We start from the raw sequence: 21,806 nt of genomic DNA, 5'->3' as shown, positions 1-21,806 counted from the left end.
CCCAGATTTACATTTGTGTATACGGTACATAGGGAAAGCTGAGAACTGTTTCTGACTATGCACAGACTCGACAGTGGGTATAGGGTGGCTGCAAGTTGTGCTGAACACAAAGAAAATGCAGCGTGGAGCAGAAGACTGGTCAGAGCTAAGCGGAGACCAGCAAACCTGGTCATCACCAAGTAAAAACTGATGATGCTGTTTCTGATTAGGGTCATCGGTTCACGTCATATTATAAGGTTTATCCTCAGTTGTTAATTAAAAAGGCAAAGAGTTGTGAGATAGATTTTGGTTCTCACTTTTTGGAGACTCTGAAGCAGGAATGTAAAATGATGACATTAAGCAATTTATACTGAACAAACATTGACTGAAACACTTATAGAATTAATGAATTAAACTAAGTTTAAAGTCTGAGGTAACGGTAAGTGATTGTCTTTTTGTTTCTGATTAATTTGGAAGAAAACACCTCCGAGAGTATAAACTTGAAACTGATCTTCTGAACATGAAGAGTTTTCTAAAGATGAAGACACCTGATCCTCTCTCTCTGTGTGTTTTTGTTTTACCCTGCTACACAATGATTCATTCATTTTTTTTTTTTACACATTCATATAGGGAATAAATGGAATGGTGGAAAATAAGGAAAAATGCCAAACAATGTTATTCAAAATATAAAATGTAAAAATGCTAAAAAAAGAGAGAGAGATAGAAATCAGACCAATTTAAATAACGTGGATATCAAAATGTGTGCTGTTCCTTGTTCCTTTGGCAGAATGTCACTTTTTTTTAAACATTTTTATTATTATGATTATTCTTTACAATGCCAGAGGTCAAACCCAAGGACTTTATCCAAGTGCTTTAGTGTTGAGCTACATTCCCTCTTAATTTTTACATTTACTAAAAAGAAATAGGCCAGTAGGGTATGCTGGCCCATGCAGGTAATACAGGCTACTCAGGAGGCTAAGGCAGGGTGACCAGATTTAAGCCCAATTTGGACAATTTAGGAACACCTGTCTCAAAATAAAAAGGGCTGGGGATGCAACTCTGCTCCATGGGTTCAGTCCTCAGTACCACCAAATAACCACAACAGTTAAAAAAGAAATAAAAGAAACAAAGAAAGAAGACAAAAAAGAAAAGAAAAAACAATATAAATACTTAAGTAGCTCTAAGGTGTCTCAGAACTCATATTCTAAAATTCTGTGATACTCAAGACTGAAATTACTTTATTTCTTTTATAAAGTAAGGAAGGAGAGTGCTATTTCTTAACTGGCTACAAGAAAAACATCTGATAAAAAATATTCACTTACCACAAGACCATCTTGATTTTCACTGAGATCAGAAAGTTTAGAACTAGATTTCTGACGTTTAGGTTTGCTCCTTTCTCCAATATAATCAGAAGTATTTTCATGTAGTTTTTCTACTTCCTGAGAATTCAAAATACATTCATCAAGGTTGTTGAAGGCAGAAGGAATATTTTCTTTGTTGGTAAGTCCCCTGGAATTGAAGAAAAAAAAAAACCTTAATTTTATTTTAAAGGGTGAAAGGGACATTATATAATACTGCCATTGTGTCATATCATATATACAGCAAGTCTCAGGAATGCCTACAAATGGACAAATGATCAAAATCTGGCACACGTGTTGCTCTTGTGGGGTGCCTGATGTCAAATAAATCATATTTGAAAGGATGTTATTCCTGGAGATAGACTGGCAAGGGCTATGTTTCCACCAGGGAAAAGCTTTTGTACTTTACCAATAAAGTACTTTGCATTCACACAGGGAGAATGGTACAAATTCACAATGAAATATTCCACTATTCCCAATAGATATTAATATGACCTCAGTATACAATAAAATTTTAATATTATAGGTTTTTTGTTTTTTTGGTTTTCTTTTTTGGTACTAGGAATCAAACTCAGGACCTTGTGCTTGCCAGGAAGGCAATGCGCCACTGAGCTATATCCCTAGCCCCTTAATATTATAAATTAATATAAAGTATAGAGAAAAATCTCAAAAAGAAATGTCTCCTCTAGAATGGGAACATTGATTTTTCCCAAATGAGAGTTATTTTCATAGAGTAAAATACATTAATATTTAAATCTCACTGAATTAGATAATCTTGGAAGAAATCACACATCAATAAAACAATGTAATATCAAGCAGTAAAACTGAAATTTGGATTTACTACTTTCTAAGATTCAAGGTATAAGCTTATTAGAAATAGAAATGTCATAAATATAGAATTTAATTCACATAATACTTTCAAACATTTTTAAAAAGTATTCTAAATATTCCTGTAGGAGGTTTGCACAAAATTAAACTACTTAGCAAACTTTTAAAAAATAAACCATGCATCAGTACAGCATCATGGCTGGGAAGCAAGAAATGGATGAGATTTTATTGTCACACTGACTGAGGTAAGCTTCCACTCTTAACCCTGCTACTGTATCTTGAAATAAATGAGTTTGGAACTGCAAAAATAGATACCATATTTTACTGTCAGCTCAACCACATCCCCAAGTGAAAGGTAACATTAAATATTTATTCTGCAGCTTAAATTCATAACCTTAGGCTATAATAGAGGCAAAACTAAGAATTAAGTACTATCATAATATTTTCAAAGTTACACTATCTTCAGTATTTTTTACCACTATATATTTAATTTGCCTATATTTTCTATAACTTTTAATGTGGAAAATACTTGGTAAAGTATACTAAATAATTATGCACATTAATAAGAAAAGTTCCATAAGGTGACTGAAGACAGGAGGAAAGCCTAACCAGGACTAATGCATTCGTGCCACACACACACACACTGCTCTTCTCCCACACCTGACTGGGGCTCTCTGTAGATGGCTGCATGGGTTTGGTGTTAAACTGAAGATTCCTTGTTTCACTACATAAATTCTATCTTCTTATTGCTCTCTATATTTTTCCTAACTATTGATGTATGTGTCCAATTACAACTTTTAAATGGAGGTTCTTTTTTGCATGAAAGCTCTTTTGCATGGATGAGTTCTGTCTCCTCAAAATGCCTATGTTGAAGCCTTCACACCCAATGTGACTATACTGGGGACAAGAAGGAATCTAAGTCAGGTGAGGTCATCAAGGTGGGACCCTCGTCCAACAGGAGTTCAGTGCTTCTAAGGAGACGGAGATGACAGGAAAGCACATGCCCAGGAAAGGCCAGGTGAGGTCACAATAAGCAGACCCAGGTGAGCATCCTGTGGAAACCAGCCCCTAGGCACCTTGAACTTGGACTTCCAGCTGCTGGGCCTGGGAGAAAATAAATTTCTATTGTTTAAGCCACCCACGCTGTGTATTTTGTTATGATGGCCCAAGTAGACAGATACAAAAGCTGAAAATTAGTTTTCAAAATCAAATGAGAGAGTTTAGATTAGCAAATGAATGGCTGCAACACATTTTGTTAAAATAAGTATGAAAATCTGACGGCACAGCAGTGCTTGTGTGAGGAAATCCTGCGCTTCTCCCCACAAGTCTTCACGTTCATGTGTATCAGTGTGACTTGGCGGTAGGGCTTGTGTCATGGTGGGAGCAGCATTCTGCAGCATTCTGTCCTGCTTGAAGTGTGCCTGACATCAGATAACTGAATATGATAGGCTTGATCTGAGCGTAGATCTCTGGGCCTCTCATTTTAATTACCAGGATCTTATTTCTAGCTTTTTGTTTTCAGGGTTTCCTCCTCAGTCTGACCTACATATTTACTTCTCTGAAAATATTTAACTATTCTTCCTCCAATATAGCATGCTTTCCTTTTTATTTTACAGTAGGACTGTAATATGAGATTGATGTAACAAAGAAACATTTGGATCAATTTTCCATTTCATTGTTTTTTTTGTTTTGTTTTGTTTTGTTTTCTGGTACCAGGAATCGAACTCATGACCTTGCGCTTGCCAGGCAGGTGCTGTGCCGCTGAGCTAAATCCCCAGCCCCTCCATTTCATTGTTTTGGAAAATTAAATCATCCTCACTCAACTAATGTTTTACATTCTAAAAAATCTTATGAATTTTGTCAATCATGTGGACGTAGACAGCTTAACATAACAAATTTCCATGTACTTATCAGAATCCACAATATTTGCATTTGAAAAATTTCCATTGGAATCTATCATTGCCATTGGTAGAAGCCATATTTTTTAGTTATTTATTAGTACATGTTTGCAGGACACAGTGATTACATTTATCATGGGGAGCTGGTCATGTTCCTAACAGATCTTGAAAGGGCAAGAGAGACTCCATTTTCTTTTTGTAACTCCATTTTAAAAGGTCACTTAAACTTTAGATGAACTCTCTCCTCACCCCGCCCTTTTAGCTAACCATAAAACCATAAGAGGAGGAATGAGTCTTTTATCTAGAGGAACCAACAGATAAACTGTGAGCAAGCTAAGATTAACTGCATCCTGCCTAATGAACACCTGGGAAGTGTAAATCTTGTGACCTTTTGTTAGGAACCCTTGGAATGTGGTTACTATGGAAATCAAAAGGATATTTGAACTGGAAGCAAAGTCCAGACTGGCTGACATTTTCTCTGACTCCTTGTTGGAGACTGTCAGTCGTTAGCTTCAATAAAGCTCTGTTTGTTCCTACATTCAGTCTCTTGTGAGTGCTATCTCACTGAATTTTGCCAATACAGTCTTACCTCTTCTTTATTTTTTATCCCCTACCACTTTTTTCTCTCCCTGCTCCCTCTAACTCTTGGTCCCCTTCCCATTTGCAAAAGCACTATTTTCATCATTTTTCCCCTTCAGTACATTTTTTAATCCTCCCTTCAATCTTGATCCTCTATTCATATATATATGTATATGTACCATATATATATAACACATATATTATATATATATATATTATATATGGTCTACATATAAGAGAAATGATGTGATGTTTAAACTTGTGCGTCTGATGTATTTCATGGACTTGAGCTGCATCCATTTATCTATGGATACCTCGTTTACCTTTATGACAGAGTAGTACTACATTGTGTGTAAATACATTTTCTTTTTGCATTAGTAGATGACATTTTTAAAAAGTCACTGAATTAAACTGAAACTTTTTATACGATAGATTCCTTAAACTTTTATATTTTTATTATAGCAAATAATGAGTATTATTATATTCTTGTAAATTTAAACAAATAGGAAATCATTTGCATTAATAGTGGTGATTTATAGTTTTAGTCTGTCTTCACTACTGCTTACTTCAAAAATATGCTGTGATGGTTTTAGTGAGATTTTACTGACCCTTTCATCAGATCTGGAGATACAGCCAGCATTGGATTCAAGTGGTTCCCCCTGCTCCCCAGTACTAGGGATTAAACTTGGGGCCTCAAACATGTTTGGCAAGCTTTCCACCACTGAGCTACATTGCCAGCCTTTTAATTTTTTTTTTTTTAATTTTGAAACGCATCTCACTGAGTTGCCTTAGGCTGGGCTTGAGCCTGTGCTCCTCTTGCCTCAGCCTGCTAAGCACTGAGGGTTACAGTAGCATGCCACTGCACCAGGCAAGGATATTTTTTAAAGTGGCTGCAGCTGTAATTTACAAGAGGTAAAACTAATAGATAATAAAACAAATGAATTTCTTTTTTTGAAGCACTTTTCAACCATTCCATAAGACTGTTTCAAATAGAATACTATGAAGTCTAGCTTCATCTTCCCTTATTTTTTCATCAGGAGAAGAAATGCAAACCTTAGATGAATTAATCAATTATGTATAAGCATTTACTATGCAGAACTCACTTACTATAAGCTAAAATAATGATTCCTGACCTTCTCAGAATTTATCATATGTTAATGACTCCAGGGGATACTGCAGAGGGTCTTTAAGGTGGCATTTCAAAGTCACTGAAAGGAAGAAGGTTAAAAGAGCAATCTGAGATCAGTATGGAGGTTCTGGAACTATATTAAAAGGAGATAAGTGAAAGGCAAAGAGCAGAGCTGCAGGGCAAAGGCCAGGGAAGGTGACCCGGCACCATGCTGCAGGAAAGGATGGCTGACCTACTGTCAAAGCTGTCAAGCATGATTGGTAGCTCTGAGGCCTTGAGAAATAAGGGCCTTTTCCCCCAAATACTGGAGCTGAGTGAAACCTTTCAGCATGGGTTGGGAACTTAAGGACGATCCTGACACAACTATGACCTAGCATGTCAGGCTGCATGGGGTGTGACTTGTGACCAGGGATGGGTGGGTGTGATGCATACAAGGAGCTTGTACAAGAGACTTCTGAATCTGAGACCTCACACCCAGGAAAAAGGATGTGGTGAGACTGTCTGTAAGTTACCTCGGCCACATATAGGAGCTCGACACTACTGAAATATCTATACCCCAAGATTCTCTTATTTAATGGCCTTCAGTGATTTGACCAGGATGAGTAACCAGAATGAGCAGTGATGAAATCCTCAATTCAACGGTCAGGCTAGCAGTCCATGGGGACAGTCTGTGACAGGGGACCAGTCTCTGCTACTCTCCACCTCTTCCTGTCCCCTGATGTTGCTACTTTAATACAATCAAGATGACTTATGAAAGAAACTTCCTTGCACCTGAGAAATACAATATTAAATTGTACTGGAGAGGACAGCCTATGCTCATGTTTCTCAGCCCTGTCTAGCCCCTGTCCATTCTTTACATTACCTCTGCTGCCCACCACCTGCTGCTACAAGTGACCACTGCCATCATGACTCTGGGTACTTGCTGTCATGCTGTAGTAGATTGACAACTGGTGGTCAACTTATAACCCCCAGCTGAACTGAGTGAGTGGTGGTGGGTGTGGGAGGCCCACCTGAGAACTGTTGCCAGCAGCATAAGAGGCAGACCTGGAGAAGAAGAAGCAGGCTGTTGGGAGCTGAGAGAAGCTGTTGGGAGCTGAGAGAGACGGTGGGGAGCTGGCTTCCTGATGAACTTGGCTGTTTTCATCCTCCGAGGAGCTCAGGACCTCGCTGGCACTGAGAATGGCTTTGGTTCACTTTGGGGAGCTCTGGTCCTTACTTGAGCATAGCTTCCTGGTTCCAGAGGGGAAGATGATGCACTGCCCGACTCTTGGAAAAGCTTGCTGCATTGGCTTCCCTGATGGGAACTCAGCCATCCTGATCATTGGAGGAGCTTGGGACCTCACAGTTGCCGAGGATGGCTGTGGTACCTTTTGGGGGAGCCCTGGTTCTTCTGAGCATCACTTCCTGGCTCCAGTGCAGATCCCTCAGCCTGCTAGCACAGATCCTTCTTCCTGCTGGCATAGACTTTGTAGATTCCACCACTGACCTTTGGGCCTTTCCAGCAGATCCGTGAAACAGGCCTGCATGGGACGTTGTCATGGGTTCTGGGCCTCCAGTTGGATTCATGGGAGGCATTATTATGAGCTCTGGGTATTTAGCTCAACTCATGTAGGACATTGTTGTGGGATCCAGGCCCTCAGCTGGATTCCTTGGTCTTAGCGTGTGGACAGATTTCCTGCACTCTTTTGTATACTGTTCTTTGGGTGACTTATAAATAATCATATAAAGTATGTGTCCTGTATTATGTTGTTCCCCTTGCAAAATAAGCCACCCCAAACCGACACACATGCACAGTACACTTCCTACTCCAGTTGCTCACCTTATGTCCAAAAAAAGGGTGTGGAAAGCAGGGTGTTGTAACACAGGGAGGTATTTTAAAAAGCAACGTATGGCTACATGCTGTGTAAGAAAAAATGAGGTTGAGGGTAAGAAGAGAGTTAAGTGAATAACTGATACTTGCTGTATAAGATAAAGGCAGAAAATAAATGATCATCCTAATGCTTTCTGAAACCCCAGGAAGTAGCTAACTTTAAATGTAAGTATTTCCTGTATTGTGGTTTTTTTATTTTCTAAATGGAATATTATGAGTACTATTCACTAGCTTCAAGACAATTTTTTAAAGGTTATTACATAGGCCACTTGTAAAGTCAAGAGCTATATCACTGACACTGCTTTATTTCTAAGATTAAATTTAAAAATCTTAATGATATGCAACACAGAATTTACTTATGCTATTTTTATATTTTTTCTTTAAGCAAAAGAAGTTACTTTTTAAGTAAGAATTTTGGTAATAGATCTTAGTCCAGGTGAGAAAGAATGAGGAGGATGGGGTCTGGTTTAGCCACTGATACTTAACATGGAGTTCAAATAACTAGACAGAGGCAAAAACTACCAAGAATAAAAACCAGCTTGGAGCTCACAGGGAAAATATGTGAATATAGTCAGTTATCTATATAAATTATTTTCTTTGGCAATTTAAATCATGATTATTAAGTAATGTGAGTGGCAGTTGTTCATCAGTATTTTGTCAAATGTTTCCATGGAGAATAAAACTACTTGTAAGATATTCTTGAAATTCATGATGTGAGAATGGTAGTGGGAGAGGGAAAAGGAGGAAGGGAGAGAAAGAAAGAGAAAGAAAGGGAATGCCTTATATTTAGGTACTAAAATAGTAAAAAACTTAAGTTTTTCCTCCTTTGGTTAGTGTTATGGTTTGTGTCTGTGTGTCTCCCCAAAACCTCATGCAGTCATGGGGTGGGCTTCTAGAGTCTGTGATTGATCCATGGTCCAATGTTGGGATTATGGGTATGAGTGCTACACCCACACCGGAGCAGACAGCCTGAATACAATATAAGGGAGGGAAAGAGGCTTTCTCTTGCTCTCCTTCCTTTTTCTTCCTGTTGCTTTTTTTTTAAGTTTTAAAGAGAATAAAAAAGAACAATAAAGATGATACAGAATTTCAAAACAAGATGATAGGAAATTAACAGTGGTTATTATATTGTATATTGTTATCTTCAAACTAGTTGCTCAGATTACCAGATATAGGCATGTAAGATTGATCAAACACTATAAACACTAACTGTTCCTTTCAATGAACTAATAGAAATTAGTAGTACTTAGCTATCTTATATGTGTGTGTGTGTGTGTATATATATATATTCCTTCTTTTTTTCTTTTCCCATTCCAATTGTTCTTTCCTTTTGAGCAGTTTCTTTCTCTTTCATAATATCTATTGCACGTTTTGGATTTTATTTACTCTTTCAGTTTCTTACACTAGGGAGACAATACAGTGTTTATATATGTGGGTCTGATTTATTTCACTTATGAGTATAGTCTCTAGTTGCATCCATTTACGTATAGAAGCCTTGAGTTTATCTTTCTTTATAGCTGAGTAATACTCCATTGTATCAAAATACCACATCTTTTTTATCTATTCCTCAGTTGATGGGCCTTTGGGTTGTTTCTAAGATTTAGCTATTACAGATTGTGCCGCTATTCCACTGCCACAAACAGTTGCCCCTCAGCCACACCACCCTGCCTTGGAGCTACCTGGTTACAGACTGAAACCTCCACAAACTGTGAGCTAAATAAACCTTTCTCTCTTTAATTTTGGGTGTTGGGTATTTTGTCTCAGCAATGAGAGAAAAGTAAACCAGACAAAATTGGTACCAGCAGAGTGGGATCATTGGTGTGATACCTAGCCATATGTCTTAAGAGCCTTGGGAATTAACTTGGAAAGGTTTTGAGAAACTGGCCTAGAAGCAGCCCCTATGAGCTGTAACCTATATGGAAGACTCTGCTCAGGGCCTGGAAAATCAGAGCATTGATGGGAATGCTGCTGGTTAAGATGAGGCTCAGGAGGCTTCCCTTGAGAAGAACTGCATTGGCTGCTGGATCCCAGGTAGCATACTGTGCTTTGGCAGGAAATTGGTCTGCATTTTGCTTGTGTTTAGAGGTACTGCCTGGGAGCAGAAACATTTCAGTGCAGTCCACTGTTGGGACATTGGCATGGTTACTGTTGAGAGCTTTTGGCCAGCCAAATCTATGTTTGAAATTAAGAGTAAAGAGCCAGCATGGTGATTTGAAGCATTTGGTCAGAGGGAAGGCTGTAGTGGAGCTGTGGATTGCAAGGTTGGAAAATGGGAGAACATGGCTGTTGAGAAGAACAGGACAATGGAAAAATGAACTGAAGACTTTCACCTGAATATAAGAGTGTATCTGCATTGCAGGAGATTCCTGTTTTTTAGTCTTGCCATGACGTATGGTTAAAAGTTAATGGGAAGCAAGGACTCTGATTGTAATAGTTCTTTTAATATGATTTTAATGTCATTTTTAGATATGTTTGTAATCAGATTAATTAGTCAAGGTATTATGTTTTAACCTTGAGTTTTGACCACCCTTTAAGTACTTTACTTTTTGTGCAGAAATGAGTGCAATAAGAATTGTATATATGTAACTTTTATATTAATGTAAATCTGAATAGAACAAGACATGTTAACTTTTCACAAATCTGCCACTAGAGACTATGGATTAAGGAAATGTGTACAGTTATCAAGTTGACTAGGAGTAGATTGTGGTGGATTGACAATTGGTGGTCAACTTATAACACCCAGCTGAACTAAATCAGCGTGGAGGAGGGCCCACCTGCCAACAAAATAAAAAGGAGAACTTGAGAGAAAGAAGTAGGGCTGTATTTTTCCTGGAGGAGCTTGTTATGCTGGCTTTCCTGATACGAACTTGGCTGTTCCCATCATCAGAGGAGCTTGGGACCTTATTGTCTCTGAGAATAGCTATGGTTCACTTTGGGGGAGCTCTGGTCCTTACTTTGCGCATGGCTTTCTGGCTCCAGAGGGGAAGATAGTGCATTGTTCAATGTCCTGGAGAAGCTTGTTGCACTGGCTTTCCTGATATGAACTCGGCTCGTCTCATCATCAGAGGAGCTTGGGTCCTTGCCATCGCTGAGGATGGCTGTGGTACTTTTGGGGGAATTCTGGTTCTTAAATCCAGTGTTGCTTCCTGGCTCCAGTGAAGGTCCCTCAGCCTGCTAACACAGATCCTTCATCCCAGTGACACAGACTTTCTAACTTCCACCACTGACCTTTGGGCCTTTCCTGCACACATCCATGAAACAGCTACATGCTGTGGGCTCTAGGCCTCCAGACCTCCAGTTGGACTCCTTGGGGGGCATTGTCATTCAGCTGGACTCATCCAGAACATTGTGATGGGATCCCGGCCCTCAGCTGGATTCTTTGGGTCTTCAGGGTGTGGACAGATTTCCTGCACTCTTTTGTACTTGACTCTTTGGGTGACTACTATAAAATAATCCTATAAGTTATGTGTCCTGCATTAAATTATTTCCCTTGCAAAATCCTGACTACAACGGTTAGACTTTAGTTCAAACTTTCTTGTACTAAAATGTAACCAAGTGTCAGATTAGAGGGATGTTCTAGTACTTTATCAGGTCAATATAAGGGAGAAATCCGCTGACTGATAAACTGGTTTAGCAATCAACTTATGTTAACTAGCAAGGTAAAACCTGCTTCCCACAGGCATAGGGCAGCTTTCTCCTGCCATGGTTTGGGATCTCTCCACATCAAGACATTCAGGAGGAAATGTGAGATGTATGAAATCCAAGGTGGCAGCCACAGCACACCGAGCATCCTGATGCAACTGAGGCATTCACCAATCGTCTAGGAGTTTCTAAGTGTTAGCCAAGTTTTGAACAGTCAAATTGTAAACTTTTAAAGTTTTAACCTAAATACTGAAAAGGGAGAGGAGCAAGAGGCGTGACGATAACATAGTCACAGATTTAACTGCATTTTTAAAAGGAGCAGAGAAAATCCAGGCAAAAATCACTGGTGTCAACTTACTGCTCTCTTCCACGTAGAGCCTCATCCGGGTCCTTGCACTGGCGGCGGCGCTGCCTGGTGGAGGTGGCAGAAGAAGCTGATGAAGATCCCGACTCTGAATCTTCCGAGCTTTGCCCTCCAGCATTATTAACATCAAAAAGATGCTGTTCTACAGCGGTCCGGATGGTTCTTTCTAAGAGTCTGGTTACAAAACAAAAAGCAAACAACGAGCCACTCAGGCAATCAAATTTACCAGTGATTTCCTTCAAAGACATACACCCCGACTTTGGAAATACCTCTATTTCCTATTTCATAAGCAAACACAGAGTATGATGCACAAATCTAAAGATACTCCCATTGTGCATTAAAAGCACAACTGGACAAACTCCAACAATTTGAGAACTGTGTTTCTCATCTTTGTGAACCAGAATTACTGAAATGCTCATGATAAATCTAGCAGCAATTACAAAATATTCGAGAAATAAGAGTTCTTTAATAAAAGGCAGAAAGAGCAAAGATTTTTTTTCCTTGTAGAATAATAATAAACATATTCTTACAAAGACAAGTTTCCTCCAGATTCCATACCAATTCTGCAGAGGATGTCAACATGATTTACAAAGCAAACTGGCAGAAATAGTTTTAGGATATCTATTATAGATTTAGAATCCCATTAAATAAACGATATAGGAAATAATGCCACTTAGAAAAACTCTCCAGCTTGTCAGGACAATTACACCTCATAACAGTATAGCACAACCATTCTTCCCCTCTAGTTAAGTAAGCTGTGATGTACAAAACCGAGGTTGTAGTAAACACAACCCAAAATATATTCCAGTTGAAAGGACGGATTTACTTTGTTCAGCCTGAAGAAACAGTTAATGCAAAGAGCTAAAAAGGACCCAGAATAAGATACAAATGGTATCACTTTAAAAGGTGTCTATATGTCTAAATGTTTTTATCATCATTTAATTCTAAAAAAGCTACCAGGGAAAATTCTTACACTCTGCAAAGCATATTTTTCTTCACTTGAAAAAGAATCACACACATTTAAAAAAAATGCTTACCCTGAGAAGTTCTGTTCTCTAAGACAGGTTTTGAGAACTTAAGGTTTTCCAAGTATAGTTTTATGGTAGACTAACAGTTGCTTCAAATTTTATTAAAATATTTTAAGACAATGAGCAAGTATAGTCTCATTAAGTTGGGCCCTAGAAATTTTATTTGAGTCTGTGGTGGCTCATACCTATAATCCCAGCACTTGGGAGGCTGAGGCAGGAGGACTGCTGTGAATTTCAGGCCAGTCTGGGTTACACAGTGAGTTCCAGGCTAGCCTGAACCACACAGTGAGACCCTGTTTCAAACCCCACCCTTCAAACAAAAACAATTTTTTGGTTTTTTTTTTTTATGTGTGTGTCCCAAGTAGTCCAAGATTACCTAATAGTGGTACCAAGGAATGTGTAAATTAGTATGTGCACACAGACTAAGTTATGGTTTCCCAAACTATGTAAGACATATAAGATGGAAAGGCTATTAGGAAATAAAAAAGGAATGTGTCAGTCTTTGTACAGTTCTGGAATGTTCAAAATTGGCAAAGCTAAGGGAAGTCAATCCTGCCTTCACCCAACAAGGAAGAAAAAAAAAAATCTATTGTTTTAGATCCAAATTCATTCCAATCAGTGCTGCTTCTAACCCTTCTCTCCTCCTATGGCAGCACACCCTCTCCATCTCCTACCCCTGACCCCTGCCAAAGGAAGATGCTCCCAAAAGCCCCTGCCTGTTCCAGCAAGAAAGGAAGAGAACTAGGAGTGATAGAAACATCTTGGGGCCAGGACTCACTCATCAGTCACTTGACAAACATTTAGTTAGTGCTTAATACATGCCAGACACTTGTCTTGGTGTGAAGGAGACCACAAGGAACATGAAGATTATGCTCCTGTGTTTATGGAACTTACATTCGTATAAGGCAAGACAGATAATAAGCAAATACAGCAATAGAATTCCCGACAGTGGGACACTCTCTAAAACACCAAGCACAGGTTTGGAGAATGGGAAGAGGGTCAAGGATAGATGCCCCACAAAATGATATTTGAACAAAAAATGAATGGTAAGAAAGATCTGGGTAGGCTGACAACAGCCAATACCAAGCCGCTGAGGCAGAAAAAAGCCTGATTTAGTTCAGCAAGAGACGTCAGGTGGCTGAAGAGCACTGGGTGGCACGGGCAGAAGAAGGAGTTTGGATTCTAAGTGCAAGTGAAAAAGACGTGTTGGACACAACTAGCACAGCACTGCTCTGCCTGGTGAAGACCGGGCTTGTGGCCACCACTAATTTGCTTTCTTTTCTGCACCCCCGTGAGAAGGACTGCAAGGTCGGTGAGGGCAGAGCTTGGACGCACATCTGACGTTACACATCTAAAACTGCACAGCACACTGCAGGCACTTGAGAAATAGAGACAGGCTCAATAGGATGAAAAGATGAAGGAAGCAGGAAGTAAAGACACGGTTAGCACATGAAATACGTCTCCAGTGCAAGATGCTTTCCAGAGCACAAAGACTGCCTTGCAAATATTAACTGACCCTGGCATTATTTTCAATGAGATAAACAGAAATCTGGAGTTTAAGTGGTGGAGTTGCCTCTAACCTCATAGCCACCCAAGCTCAAGGAGGAACACTTCTTTAGTACTATCCTCTGTACACAGGTAGCTTAAAAATCACTGGTTGCTCACCATCTTAGTTTTCCAGTACTGTGCAACACTAGAATTATTTCTGTTTCTATTTAATAAATGGGAAAGCGAATTAAAAAGAACTCAAAACACAAAAGCCCAACCCAACACAAATAACTTACTCTCCAGTTGTGGAAACATTGCTGACTTGGGATACATGAGCGCTGCGGAAGAGAAGAAAAGAGAAGGAAAGTTAGCTGCAGGTTGGGCACAGGATCACAGATGCGGACCCGCATGTCCGGGGGAATCACAGGCTGAAGGCTCAGCCAGCACCTCCGGGCCCGCACGCGACGTTTAACGTCCCCTGCTGGCTGCTCATTCACACCCGTTTCTGGGCACAGAAGTGGCCCTGGGTGCCCATTCCCGAACAGTGGCCTCTTCTCCTTGTGGAGACGTCCAGCACAGACAGTTTCACAATCGACCTTGGAACACCATCTCTTTGCTCTCACCTACTGCCGCAGACCTGGTCTTTCTTTCCATTTTCTCGAAGTGTTAATGCAAACCCTGCTGCCCACCTACCTGTTGCCGGTCCCACTGATTTGCTGCTGTCTCCACCCTAAATTCACCCATCCCCAGGCCTGCAGACAGAAACATCTCTGTAGAACTGCTCGGAACAAGTGGGAAGCAGCAGGGACCACAGGGATAGAGAACAGAGAACCAGTACTATTTCAACACAGTTATTTCTAAACTGCCTCTTCGAGGTCCCCCTTCCTGCTGAAGGTCCTCAAGAAGGAAACTGGCTGGCTGTCTTAACAGTTGAGCATTTATAAATTCCCTCTTCTTCCCTATATTCTCCAAAGTCTGAAGTCTTTTGAAAGAATGAGAAAGGGGTCAGCATAGAATGAAAAAAGTACCCAGCACTGCGGCGGCGCGCCCTGAGTGCCTATGCTCTGCTTTCACATAACACAGCCAAGGGCTGAGGCCGGCAGCTACTTGCAGGGTCCTGAATCATCATTTTCTCCCACAATGGTCCCTAGTGCTTACCTTCAAACGTTGTTACGTGTAAAAGAGGTTTAAGCACTGAGCAGATCAAAAAACTTATGAATAAATTATAGTTTGACAAACTATAGTTTTACCTCACAGTTCTGTCCTTTTTCTTCCCCATTTATAGAAGACAAGTGAGAAAGATCAAAGCTATTGTTAATGATCAATACTGATGGTTGCCTGTCAGTCTCTCTGAATATCTTCATGTATCCTGTATAATTTTCAACATATGAACACGCTGTTTTGGCCTCAGCTCTGAGGCTTTTCTCCAGTGTTAAATGTGCATTTCCATTTCCCATCCAGCACTGAAGCGTCTCAAGGGGTTTACATGATAGTAGGCGTTTTCTCTCACTGCGCTCCTTACCTCTGCCACCACCATACCCAGCATGGTGCTCAGTACCCCAGAGGTGCACAGTGAACACACTTTAGCCTACATCATTTGCTTTAGTTCAAGTTGCAAGTCTTTGCTGTGGCCACTGACATGGAAATCATAAAATCATGCTTTTGTACAAAAGGAAGCCAATTTGACCAATCCTAAAATAAGTAAATACATAAAAATGCCCTAACATGTTTCAGACACTGTGCTAAGTACTTTTTACATAGATTTTCTCATTTATTCTTTATAATCGCCCTGGGAGGTGGGCACAACTGTTTTCAGATGAGATTAAGGGGTTGAATAACTAGTCTACAGCCATATAGCCAAGAAATAGATGAGCTGGGATTTGACCCAAGAGTCTGAGCTCTGTGCCTCTCTTAATGACTGTGCAACTGTCTTTCAATTCATTACTCATGAGAAGCAAAACACACTGCCATCCTCTTTGTATATGGAGGCCCGGATTTACTATTTCACTTTGCTTTTCATCACGGCTGTTTCTCCTCTGCCTCCTGCCGCCCGTTCTTCACAGCACAAAACCAACAATAAATCCCGTGTGGCTCTCAGTCCTTACTGGAACAGGCCGTCCCCGCTTTTGATGTTTTGTGGCTCACCCTCTGTAAATGCAACACTGTACAATTAACTCCTATACTCCGGGTCTCAGTACGGTTACACAATCTTGGTTGTGGGACAAATGTGAATGATTTGGGGGAAATCAGAAGAGGAAAAGAATACAGTCCTGCTAGATGCTAAACAACATTCCAAAGATAAATCATTAGCCAGTTAGTCCCCGTGGATCCTAGAATGAAGAGCTGTATTTCCTCCCCTCCCTTTTACACTTTTGACCTACCCTTCTTTTGGCCTATGAAAGCAGACCGATGTATTTTTTTTGTTTGTTTTTGCAGGGCTGAGGAGCCAATCCGGGGCCTTGCACAAACTGGCAAGCACTCTACCAGTGAACTATAACCTCCAGCCCCAGACTGATTTTGTTGCTGTTGTTCTTTTTTTAGGGTGGGGAGAGGCAAAGAAAAGTGAAGAAGAAAGAGAGAAGAAAAAGGCAATAACGAGGGTCAGATTTTCAGGTTTCTGTCTAAGTAAGTGGTTTTCAAACCCCAGTGTCTGTAGGAATCCCCCAGGACTTGTTAATCTGTGCACATACTGCGATTCAGGAGGTCTCCGTCTAAGGAAGGAGAAACTAAGGGTTTTTTAAAATTGGTGTTGGAGATGGAACCCAGGGCCTCACATACACTAGGTAAGTGCTCTACCGCTGAGCTACATCCCTGTCCAGATTCTGCATTTTAAATAAACTCTCCAGGGATTTGGACGCTGTGGGTTTACAGAAGACACTTTGTATAGGGACGTTCTTGATCCTTTCAACTAAAAATTCCTTAAAAACTCACTACTTTGCTATCACATGGCTGTTTTCAAACATTCAAATCAAGGAAAGTAATAAGGGTAAGACAGGAAAAACTTCACGCTCACCTTGGTGAATGAAAACACACTACATTAAAATTTCCTCCATAGCTTAAAAGAAAAATGGCCTGAGTCATCTCAGTCAATAGTACAGTCTTCCTCAGGAGGCAGAAGTCAATAAATCAATAGTTAAATCACATTCATTTTGCCAGTGTATTTATTTTAGATCAGAGTTATGATAAATTTATATTTTATGTTTTTAATAGTTCTTTGGAGTTGCTAGTTTATGTAACTTGTTTATAATTCCACGCCTTTTAATGAATTATGAGAAAAAAACATTTCCAGTTGGGAATCAGAAAATGAAGCTGTGGTCTTGGTTCTGAAGTTCATTGTCTGAAATCATAGGCAGGTTGTTGGTTAGCTTTGCGGCTTTGGACTGGTTTCTTCATACAGAAAATGAAAGGTTGGTGAGGGATCTCTGTGGTTTCATTTAACTCTAAAGTTTATAAAACAACCTCAGATTCAAGCTTATTGGCCTAAAGTTTAAGTCATTATAAAACACACATTTAGTTTTATGACACAGTATCAGCCACGTTTATGGTTTATTAGATACCAAAAGGTGTTTAACAATTCACCAATAACAAGATTTCTATAAAAATTTAATGATAGCAATAAGAAATGCCATAGCTATATTTGACTCATGGAGGAAATTCTAAGATATCCAAAAAGCAAAAAGTATCGAGACAATAAGCAAACAAGTTAAAGAGAAAGATCATAGTTTCTTTTATCTACAGGGGGCCTGCTTTTTAACCTCACACACAAATAAGAATACATTTTTCATATTGACTTGGTGAGAGAGTTTCTTATGCTCTATCACCGTGGGTAATGGAAGAGCTCATTTCCTAGTGTTGATAAAGCAAGCATTCAAAAGTGAAAAAAGTAAGCTCATGAGCAAACCCCAACAGTGGTGCTAATTTCATTACTTAAGCCTATTTTACGGGTGATGATGAAACTGGATATTCTATCATATGGCCACTTAAAATAGATTCTAAGCCTACTTTGAAATACATTCTATAACATATTTACATGTGTTTAGTATTTATTTCTGTTAGCAATATTAAAACTGTATTTCCCTAGGCTATTATGCTCAGCAATATTACCTCTAAAATTTGTATGGCCAGGTATGGTGGCACATGCCTGTAATCCCAGCAGTCTAAGAGGCTGAGGCAAGAGGGTCACAAGTTCAAGCCTAGCCTCAGCAAATTAGCAAAACACTATTTCAACATAAAAAATAAAAAAGGGCTAGGGATGTAGCTCAAACTGAAGATGCAGTGTTCAATTATAGTACCAGAAAAAAGTACATATAAGATACACAGATGCCTCTCTACAAGTGATTCTTTAATTAGATCTCTTGATTTGAAATAAAGTAGGATACACATAGAAAAGAAAATTTACCATATAGTTTATTTGGGACACAAAATACAGCATGCACACTTTGCCCCATATGCATTAAATGTGTTATTATCCACATATGTCATTGACAATGAAGATCAAAATACCTGACATTTCATTTCCAGGGACACAAATTCTGTCACTTAAGTATGAGTACAGAAAGGCACATGTGTGGGAACATTAACACACAGAAAAGCACAGGATAGATAAATGTAGTGAAATCAATGGACCAGTTTTCCATATATATGGAGAATCTGCAGCTGGGCGTAGGAGTACATGTCAGTAATCCCTGCACTCTGGGAGCCTGAGGCAGGAATAGTGCAAGTTTGAGCCCAGCCTGGGTAACCTAGTAACTTAGTGAGACCCTGTTCTAAAATTAAAAATTCAAAAAAAGGCCTAGGGGGTTTAGCTCAGTGTGAAGGCCATGGGTTCAGCATCATGTATCATATTAAAAAAAAAAAATATATATATATATGCCTAAAAATAAAAAACTTTGGGTACAATTAGGATAGATACAAAAGTAAATGAATAAAACCCAAATCCATCAAAAGAAAGATGTTTCAAATCTACAAAACCAGGCATTTCTGAAAAGCATATATTCTGTGTTCTTTTATTTCAGAATGCCCTTTTCTGGAAGATATATAACCCTGCCTGCAAAATATTACTGTTTTAATAGAAATCACAAATTGTCATTTCTCTCTAGAATACAAAATATATTTACTTGGTACCTTTTAATGTGTAAGGGTTAAAAGGACAATTACATGGTGTTTGTTTAAGCTATGGATGAAGATCATGTTACTAATCATAAAAACAAGAAACTCGTCTCTACTTAGCAACGCAGAGTTTTCAGTATCATCTTAAAATAGTGAAAGTTGATGTGCAATGCCAATATTACAGGTGACTGGAACATTATTTACTTGTATTGTACAAAGGCTTTCTAAATCTTTCTGTGATTTTAGTTCATGATTTAGAGTATCATACAGTATAATAAATACACTCAATTCACAATGTTTATTCCCTTTGCTTTAAACTGTAGCTATGATTGCCACATACAGAAAGTTAATGGAGCACATGTAGGTTTTTATACTTTGATAATAGTTGTGTCACCTTTTTGTGACTGGTTTTATAAGCATTCGGGATACATTTTGCTTTTAAAGTATATGCTTTACATAATATTCTACAATATAAATTTAAAACATATTACATGGGTATGATTTGATAGGAGGATCACACTATCCATTCCTTTAATATTAGGCCTAATTCAAAGACAAAAATTATTCTGTATAGCTATATGTTAATATTCTATTAAATACTTTCTAATAAATGAAAAAAAAACATCAAAATGTCAGCATACAGGGGCTGGGGATTTAGCTCAGCGGCACAGTGCCTACCTAGCAAGCACGAGGTTGTGAGTTTGATTCCTGGTATGGCGGCAGGGGGTGGAGGATGTCAGTATACTCATCTTTTGTGTAGCTTTTCTTGGGACTTTAGAGTTTTCATATTTAGTATGCTTTGCATAAGAAGGAATTCATAGTTTTTTAGTTTTTGTAAACTATACGCAAAATTATGAAATAGTAGAGATAGTCCACATAGATACTGTTTCCATTTGACAAATAGGAAAACTGTTGTTCAGAGTAGTATCTTTCTTTTTTGGGCAGGGGGTACCAGGAATTGAACTCAAAACCTTGTGCTTGACAAGGCAGGTGCTGTACCACTGAACTATATCCCCAGCCCCAGAATGGTATCTCACTCAAGTTTATACAGCTCTGATTCTATACTGTCTGATTTCAGAATGTCCTTAGCCTTTTCTTTCTTTCTTTCTTTTTTTTTTTTTTTGAGACAGGATCTCATTATATAGTTCAGGTTGGCCTTAGACTCCCTGGCTGGCCGTGAACTTGAAGCAATCTTCCTGCCTCAGCCTCCCGAGTGCTGGGATTACAGGCGTGTGCCATCACGCCCAGCCCAGACTGTCTTTAGTAAACTCACCTAATTCTCAAATAATACTGTTGTTTACATAAATCTATGGCTATCTATATAGTTATTTCATTAAAATTAGAATAGACTATTAAAAGTGCTTTAAATGGACTCCTCTCAAAATTTATATTTCTGAAATATTTTTTTATATTCTGAAATATTTTATTTAATATATAAAATATTTTTATATATTCTGAAATATTTTATTTTTATTTTAATAGTCTGTTCTATCTATTTAGAATAGACTATTAAAAGTGCTTTAAATGGACTCCTCTCAAAATTTATATATTCTGAAATATTTTTATTTCTGTTAAATCTCCGTGCTAATTAAAGTTATAAACTGTATTCTCTAACCTTTTTTTAAAAGCTACTATATCCCTTACAGCAAATTTAAATTCTGATTATTGTCTTTTTTGTTTACCAAAGGTTTTTCTATCATATAATTTTCATTTTTACTCCCAAATAACCAGCTCTCAGATTCAAACATCAGTCATACAATTTTCTGTTCTTCTTAAAATTATTATTAAATTCTTTAGGTTTCCAAGAAGTTGATTTTTCTTCTTTTATAACTTCTTACTCTGAATGAGTGGCTCATTTATTTTCAATCTTCTTAATGTGTGAAGTTACCTTTTAAAAGAGCATGAACACTGTGCCATAAATTTTGATGTGTACTTTTTTTCTTTATTTTGTAAATATTCTGCACTCGGCTCTAATTTTCTCTCTGAGGTTGTCCCACCCATCCTCTTATGAAAGTTTTCGTTGGCTGATTAGAAAATTTTGGTCATTAATTACACTATAGTCAGAAAATGTGGCTCTTAAAATTTCTACTCTTTTAGAGAAGCAGAATAATATTTAGTAGGAAGGCCTGAACCCTATTTGTAGGGTGTAAAGTTTAATATATATATACATCAGTGAACATATATATGCATATATATATGCTAACTGATTTCAAATCTTACTAATTATATCAAACTGTTATGGTTTGTGTCTGGGTGTCCCCCCAAAGCCTCATGTGGCCATGGGGCAGGCTTTTAGAGTTTGATTGATTATGGGTGTGAGAGCTACACCTGCCCTGGGGTGGGTAGTTTACATATGTAAGGGAAAGGAAGAGGCTGCTTGAGGCCATTCCTTGCTTTTGTGCTTGTTGCTTTGCTGTGTTCTGCCGCCATGAGCTGTAGCCCTCTGCCATGTGCCACTCTGCCTTGTAACCTGCCAAGTATGGACTGAAATCTCCACAAACTGTGAGCTAAATAAACCTTTCCTTCCTAAATTT

The 21,806-nt window shown here is 38.7% G+C and overlaps 1 protein-coding gene across 3 annotated transcripts in view; it reads right to left on the bottom strand.

Annotated features, from left to right (window-relative positions):
* The window catches only part of Fam13a (family with sequence similarity 13, member A), a gene marked incomplete at its 5' end in the record, with an annotated part of 97,677 nt that overhangs the window by 42,118 nt on the left and 33,753 nt on the right, over positions 1-21,806 (bottom strand). For 2 of the 3 annotated variants that reach the window (XM_013502720.1, XM_005401444.2), the window contains 3 exon segments: positions 1,302-1,488; positions 11,642-11,821; positions 14,460-14,501. In XM_013502720.1, coding sequence (XP_013358174.1) covers positions 1,302-1,488; positions 11,642-11,821; positions 14,460-14,501 — 409 coding nt within the window. 3 annotated transcript variants of the gene reach the window in all.

The sequence above is a fragment of the Chinchilla lanigera genome, unplaced genomic scaffold (assembly GCF_000276665.1).
Source record: "Chinchilla lanigera isolate Chin_1 unplaced genomic scaffold, ChiLan1.0 scaffold00073, whole genome shotgun sequence".
Lineage (NCBI taxonomy): Eukaryota > Metazoa > Chordata > Mammalia > Rodentia > Chinchillidae > Chinchilla > Chinchilla lanigera.
The sequence above is the reverse complement of the archived record's forward strand: the minus strand, read 5'-3'. Positions and strand labels throughout refer to the sequence as shown.